This window comes from Oncorhynchus gorbuscha, linkage group LG16 (genome assembly GCF_021184085.1).
Source record: "Oncorhynchus gorbuscha isolate QuinsamMale2020 ecotype Even-year linkage group LG16, OgorEven_v1.0, whole genome shotgun sequence".
Classification (NCBI taxonomy): Eukaryota; Metazoa; Chordata; class Actinopteri; order Salmoniformes; family Salmonidae; genus Oncorhynchus; species Oncorhynchus gorbuscha.
The window spans coordinates 76,503,153-76,510,541 of NC_060188.1; the positions used below are offsets into that span (position 1 = coordinate 76,503,153).

Sequence of the window (7,389 nt, forward strand, 5' to 3'; positions counted from 1 at the left end):
CAAGGCACAGATCTGGGCAAGGGTCCCAAAAATGTCTGCGGCATTGAAGGTCCCCAAGAACACAGTGGCCCCCATCATTCTTAAATGGAAGAAGTTTGGAACCACCAAGGCTCTTCCTAGAGTTGGCCACCCAGCAAAACTGAGTAATCGGGGGAGAAGGGCCTTGGTAAGGGTTACTCTGACAGAGCGCCAGAGTTCATCTGTGGAGTTGGGAGAACCTCCATAAGGACAACCATGTCTGCAGCACTCCTCCAATCGGGCCTTTATGGTAGAGCAGCCAGACAGAAGCTGCTGCTCAGTAAAAGGCACATGACAGCCTGCTTAGAGTTTGCCAAAAAAGCACTTAAACTCTTTGATCTGAATGCCAAGCGAGGAAACCTGGCACCATCCCTACAGTGAAGCATGGTGGTGGCAGCATCATGCTGTGGGGATGTTTTTCAGCGGGAGAAACTGGGAGACGTGTCAGGATCAAGGGAAATATGAACAGAGCAAAGTACAGAGAGACCCTTGATGAAAACCTGCTCCAGAGCGCTCAGGACAACAGACTGGGGTGAAGTTTCACCTTCCAACAGGACAACGACACTAAGTCTCTAAATGTCCTTGAGTGGCTCAGCCAGAACCCGGACTTGAACATCTCTGGAAAAACCTGAAAATAGCTGTGCAGCGACGCTCTCCATCCAACCTGACAGAGCTTGAGAGGATCTGCAAAGAATGGGAGAAACTCCCCAAATACAGCTCTACCAAGTTTGTAGCATCATACTCAAGAAGATTTGAGGCTGTAATCGCTGCCAAAGGTACTTCAATAAAGTACTGAGTAATGGGTCTGAATACTTTTGCAAATGTAATATTTCAGTTGTTTATTTTTGCTTTGTCATTGTGGGGTATTGTGTGTCGATTGTTGAGGGGAAAACTATTTAATCCATTTTAGAATAAGGCTCTAATGTAGCAAAATATGGGAAAAGTCAAGGGGTCTGAATACTTTCCCGAATGCACTGTATTTTCAACATAATTTTGCTTACTGGGAAGGCATAACAGAAACATGGACAGAATATTGACGGAAGCATAAAATGTCTTGAGTAGGCCAGTCAAGGAATTTGACATGAAATTAGTGTAAATTATCTGATAGACAGCACAGGCCTATAGAAGTTCAATATCATCAGATACATTTTTTGTCAATCTTATGTACTGTCATTTAATCCATAGCTTCTAACTGTAACTTAATTTGAGAGTGATTATTCGCCAGCCCCATCCAACCATCAATTCACTACACAAAGTGGCAGGGTCAGTTTGTCGAAATTACAGATTGTGCCATGCCTTCAAAGGGAAGATTTTTTTTTATTAGCCTGCCCTATGCAAATTCGTCTGTCTCAAAAGTGGGCGGGTATTTCTGACGTAACGAACCAGCGACAACTCGAGCTGACTTCCTGCTTTGAGGCTAGGAAGAGACTGCTTGATAGCCTTCCACATATTTTCCAAAAATTACTCTGAGGTATGTCTGAAATTGTGTTTTTAATAGCAAATCATTTGTTTTCCATAAAGGTTAATAACCGATCTAAATACTTGTTGCTATTTACACTTTAAAATTAAAGAGGGGAGTAGATTATAGCTGACGTTAGCATGGACGGAAACAACAAAAGAGGACTAAAGTTAGCTAGCTAGCTCGAACTAGAGTTGAACGTCGCTACCAAGCTAGCCAGTTAATCATTCACGCATTGTAGTGTTTTAACACATGTTCGGACCTAGCGAACTGTAGATATAATAACGTTGTCTAGTTAATCGAATTCAATGGGGGGGGTATATTCAAAATCATGTTTTGTCAAATGCAAACACATAGCTAGCTAACGAACATTAGTATTACGACTCCATTGGGTTCTCGAGAGCTAACACATAGGTAACCATGTTCTTAGCTTAGCATGCTAACTTTTTAGCGGGCTAACTTGTTTCTGACTGTACTTGTAACTGCCAGACATTGGCTGCATTCCAAACACTTAAGACACACCCTATCCCCTCAGCCCTCAAAGTAAGTGGACACTTCTGATGACGTCTGACGAGTATACACTTGCAGGGTGAGGGGGGAAGGAATTATTTTTAAATGGACCGCCCTTGCCCTGAAATTCGTCAATTATTCTTGCGGAGAAGATTGTGTTTTCAGCCACGTGTGGGTGCTTTATATACGCTACGGTCATTTATTACTGCATGTCATTAACTATATAATTAGTATTATACGCCTACTGTATGACTGCTAGCAAATTAATTAGCTAACTAACGTTAGCCTGCCTAGCTACTTCTGAAGAAAGAAAATGTATATTTCTACAATTTCCTAAAGCTAACCTAACAAAATCATCATTACTTTTATGAAACGTGTGGGCATTAGTAGCACAATTTTTAACTTATTTACATTCGCGTTTACTTACTCTTGTATGTTCACTCCATATTGACGTTGAGGTTTTAAGTTTTGGCAGACTTTTCTTAGCTGATGTATAATTATAGAAAATTGAATTATGGGGCGTCAGGCCCCGAAGTGAACATAATTGTACACTCGCAGACTCCATTAAAAACGAGGACTGGGCGGATTACTTGCAAATTTCCCCTGCTAGACCGCGGGGATTCTTCCAAGGGCTGAGGGTTTAGGGCTGTCTACTTTGAGTTTGAAGCGCAACCTTTCTTTAGAATTTGCGTTCTAGTAAAATAACTGTAGCCTGCCTCTTTTTGCTACAGAACCTATTGAAGTGGTTTGTTATATGTCATATTGAAGAAAGGTCAGTAGTACCAGAAGTACATGAAATGTCTTAATGAAAGTATTTCTGGTAGTACTAGCTAGTTAGCCACTAACTAGTGCATGTTCAAAATACTTCTGATAGATGGTTGAATAATTTGAGTCCAAGGCATTCATCAGCATTACCCTGTGTTCTAAAGCTTTCAGACTCTGGTCCAAGGTGCTGTGCAGATTATATTGAACTCAACATGTACTACTCCTGCTCCACAAAGATTCTAGATTTTTCCAAATTAAAGCATTAGAAGAGGATGGATTGGGACTAGGATTAGGATACGGATTCCATACAATTTTTTTTGTATGCAATTTAAAAGCATTAGAAGAGGACGGACTAGGATTTGGATTAGGATACGGATTCTATAACTTTTTAAAATTAATTTAAAGCATTAGAAGAGGATGGACTAGGATTAGGATACGGATAATCTCCACCATTGTTCTTGGAATCGATCAGTGAGTTTGAAGCCTGCAGGTGCCTTCGGTTTATTTTAGCAGGGCCTAACCAAAACCAACAATGACTGATGGAAGGATCTACGTGGGAAATCTTCCAATGGACGCCCAGGAGAAGGACATAGAGGATCTCTTCTTCAAATATGGAAAAATCCGGGATATCGAACTAAAGAATAACAGGGGAACCATCCCTTTTGCTTTTGTTCGCTTCGATGATCCACGGTGAGTTCCAGGGATGATCTAGTGCGTGTACAAGTCCAATCACAATTCCTGGCTGTTTGGCAAGCTGTTCTCCTCTGATTTAGTAACATCACCAGGGACTGACCTCAGGGAACGGATGGAGAAGGCGTTGCCAAGTGTATTTCCCTTAGGCAAGTAAGTAAGGAGTTCTGTGCTCTCTTCTCTTAGGGATGCGGAAGACGCGGTCTATGGAAGGAATGGATATGGATTCGGAGACTCCAAGCTACGTGTAGAATACCCTCGCTCCTCTGGTGCCAAATTTAGTGGCCCTATGGGAGAAGGAGGTCCTAGGGGGAGGTTTGGGCCCCCAACTCGGAGATCTGAGTTCCGGGTGATAGTGACTGGTAGGTGGACGTTCTGAGTCGTAGGAAGTGTTATTTTTGTCTCTCTCTCTCTCTTGGCGGACTGGAAGTCAAGGGGACTAAGTGGAGATCAAGTCAGCTGCCCAAAACAAACACGAGCAAAACAATAAAAACTCAAACTGATCATGTTGACTGCATAAACCCAAACACCTGGCCATAGTGACTGGTAGGTGTATGTTTTATAAATTTTAGTTTTTGCCATTGCTTGGAGGTATTTCGCTATTGTATCTAGGGCCTGGGACGATACCAGTATCGCGGTACTCATTCGTGTTGTGGCAAGGAAACAACGCAAAGCGGATCTTTAGGGAAACAGCCAGAATGTTGAAAACAAACATCATCACCCAGAGTCACATTTATTTTCCTAGCTATAGCACACTATTTTATATACAGCAGGTTTTTTAAAGGACTAAAGAGTTATCTGGTTACTGGTATCGTCCTGACCCCAACTTTATCGGTGTTGTATAGCTAGAAGAGCTTATTTCTTAGGTTTCAACACAACTGGCAGTCAGATAGTACTTTTCTTTCAAATCAAGGGAAAATATCAGTGACTGACTATTTGCATACTTATACTATCCCTCAACTTTGGCTGAAATGTAAATACAAATGTTAATTGGGTACTTGCCACCTGAAACAGGTCTATCGAAACTTGATATTCGATGGCATCAAAAATATCACTCTTCCACTCCAAAAAGCAAGAGCTTTTGGTAAAAGGACAATGTGCTGTTTCCCCTCCCAGGCTTGCCCCAAACCGGGAGCTGGCAGGATCTGAAAGACCACATGCGTGAAGCAGGGGATGTTTGTTTCGCCGACGTGCAGCGAGATGGTGAAGGAGTGGTGGAGTTTGTTCGTCGGGAGGACATGGAATACGCCCTGCGCAGACTGGACGGGACTGAGTTCCGTTCCCATCAGGTGAGTACAGCTTTCCACGGTAAAACAAGACAAATATGAGTGCATTTGAGAGTCAAATCAAGCTTATTCAAGCTCATGAAGGAAAATGGGTCATCTTTAATTTGCTCTGTCTCTCAGGGGGAGACTGCAAATATTCGTGTCCACGGAGAACGTGGCGCCAGTTACGGTCGCTCGCGGTCTCGCTCCAGATCCCCCCGAGGGCGTGGCTACTCACCACCTCCTTACCAAAGCAGAGCGTCCCCTCCACAGCGCTACCAGTCACCCCCACGCCGCCTTGTGTCGCGCCATAGCCCCCCAGCAAGGCGACACCCAGTACCGTACCATAGCCCGCCCCCACGCCACTATCGATAGACCAGCTGGCCATTCACAAGAGGGCACTGATGATTAGGCGCAGTTTAATTATTATTTTTATCCCAGATCTCAAATAATTGTCCCCCTTTTGCTTGCTATGTACATTCCTTTATCAGTCACCCCTGCCCTCCTGTTGGCCTTAATATTGTTGATTTCCTTAAGCTTCAGCTCCCCATGTCAGCTCAGTTCTGATGTCTGGTGAGACCATTTTGTTAACATGCCAATTAACTGGTCTTGCTGCTCAAGTACATGTATGAACATTATCAGTTTGATGAACACTGCCCTGAGAAGTGCGACACCCAACAAAAACTAAATGTGAACATCTGCCTGCATCGTCTATTCCTTTTAAATGAATTGTAAGTGTGTGTGAACCTCTAAGAATGAATGAATATGTTTGGAAATTGATTTTGATTGTAATCTGGTAAACCTCTGTGAAAATCCCATGTTTTATTTTAAAGAAATATTGAACATTAGCCAGTTCATTCCTCTGTTTTTGTAACCTGTGGTGTCTATATGCAAGCATTTTGTTTTCAATTAAAACACTGAAACAAACCCAACACCTGTACTCAATGGTTTGTCACATTGCATATTAGGTTTCCTGTGACTCATTGATGTCCATCCACAGAGCTAAAAATATTACTTGGCAGTAATGGAACATGATTCTCTCCTATTTATTGCTTTGTCAATGTACATGTCAATCACAGCATAACATTGCATCATACACAGAGAAAAAACACTGAAAACTGAAGTGCAATGGAGCTAAGAGTGAGAGACAAAACATCTGCTCTTCCACAGTGTAAACCAAATAAACGTCCTTGTATGATGTTTGAGCTTTCTCTTCTAGCCCAATGCTGCTGCCTTCAGTTGTCTTGCGGGACATTAAGCCAGGTCACTCTTACAGTATACATCAACAATTTTATAACTGAAAAAAATGAAACTCCCTTTGCAAAGCATCAGTCCTTTACAATGAATGTGACCACCACTTTACATGCATCTTGTGACCATGGATATTTATTGGCCTGACCCAAATGACTGGATTCATAGCTTCCACCTGTAATCCATGCCCAACATACAAATCACAATACCCATCGTCATGTAATTTAGCATGTTGGATCCTTCATATGAATGCTCAGTCTCCACATTAGGACGGCGACCTTAAACAAAACCCAATCCAATATAAAAGGGTGGAAACCCTGTACATGGTCCATGGCAAGCCCAGTGAGCAATGCAAGTGTGACAGAGCACAAAGTTGTTGGGGAGCTCCTCCATCACATCCGTCAGCTGTCTGGTTTCTCTTTATTGGGGCCCATGAATTCTACACCATCAATGGGAATGTTCTTTTCTTTGATGGCCTTCTGAAAATACAAGCACAACATATGTAGTTTTATCATTAGATTAGACACTTGCATCCAACATTTAAAAAATACTAAATAATGGATTCTGAGAAGACAATAGGCCTATATCATGAATTGAGGATATTTATTTCCAATACATATGTCCTTAAAACAAAGTAGCTAAATGTCCCCTTGCGTCTGTGCTCCAGTCCTTTGAATAATATACATTTACATTTAAGTCATTTAGCAGACGCTCTTATCCTTCTTCTGGGGCCTAATATGACAGCTGACACGATGTTGCATCATGGCTGTTTTGGTTACCTAAAAGTAAGGTACAGCATCAATGAGTGGTGATTATGAGCAGATAGATGGCTAACATTTGTCGGTGTTTGATAAAATGTATTTACCTGGACACAATGTTGATATTTCTTGAACATTTCGGTACAGGGATCACCGCTTCGATCTTCCTTCAAGAACTTCTCAGCAAACCAACGGTTAAAACACTGGTCATATTCCCGTTTTAGGTCAGTGCAGCCCTCTCCAACACTATTCATCTTCAAGACAGAATAAGCATAGAACATATGAGAATAAGAAATACTGAAGGAATAAAGTTTACGGTCAATTATTTCAGCTTAAAGTGTCTCTTCCGTACAACTCGCTTGACTTTCCTTGAACCATGTGGTCTGATTGGCCAGACATCACTGCGTATATTAATGACGTAATTGAACAAGCGACACATTGTAAATATAGACCACAGACAGAAGGGGCTAATTTTGTGGAAGCAAAAGCTCCAACTTCAATCTTCGACGTACTTATTATTATTATTAATTAGCACGATACTCCTCTTACACAGTTCAAACTAGAAACGCCGTTCAAACTTTAAAACGTGCAGGGCTGCCATGCCTGAGTTTATTGTATACTGTTTTTTTTTTAAACATATTTTTTTAAATGTTAAACATTTGCTCTTTTTTTT

General features: G+C 41.7%; 2 protein-coding genes across 5 annotated transcripts; one reads left to right on the forward strand and one right to left on the reverse strand.

Moving 5' to 3' along the window:
* Nucleotides 1-1,369: 1,369 nt before the first annotated feature.
* Nucleotides 1,370-5,639, forward strand: LOC123999423 (serine/arginine-rich splicing factor 9-like). Of its 4 annotated transcripts, none has more exons than XM_046305205.1 (5): nucleotides 1,370-1,489; nucleotides 3,263-3,442; nucleotides 3,629-3,804; nucleotides 4,559-4,731; nucleotides 4,849-5,639. In XM_046305205.1, exons 2-5 carry the CDS (start codon nucleotides 3,285-3,287, stop codon nucleotides 5,080-5,082), a joined length of 741 nt encoding a protein of 246 aa, XP_046161161.1. In that variant the 5' UTR covers nucleotides 1,370-1,489; nucleotides 3,263-3,284; the 3' UTR covers nucleotides 5,083-5,639. The 4 variants fall into 4 exon arrangements, with proteins under 4 accessions (XP_046161161.1, XP_046161166.1, XP_046161162.1 ...); XM_046305210.1 differs by having other exon boundaries at nucleotides 1,403-1,489; nucleotides 2,917-3,442; XM_046305206.1 differs by having other exon boundaries at nucleotides 1,409-1,489; nucleotides 3,266-3,442.
* A 90-nt stretch (nucleotides 5,640-5,729) lies between these two features.
* LOC123999424 (TP53-regulated inhibitor of apoptosis 1-like) lies at nucleotides 5,730-7,120 on the reverse strand. The gene is made up of 2 exons (XM_046305211.1): nucleotides 6,824-7,120; nucleotides 5,730-6,437 (listed from the first exon to the last, which is right to left on the reverse strand). Exons 1-2 carry the CDS (start codon nucleotides 6,995-6,997, stop codon nucleotides 6,360-6,362), a joined length of 252 nt encoding a protein of 83 aa, XP_046161167.1. The 5' UTR covers nucleotides 6,998-7,120; the 3' UTR covers nucleotides 5,730-6,359.
* Nucleotides 7,121-7,389: the final 269 nt, after the last annotated feature.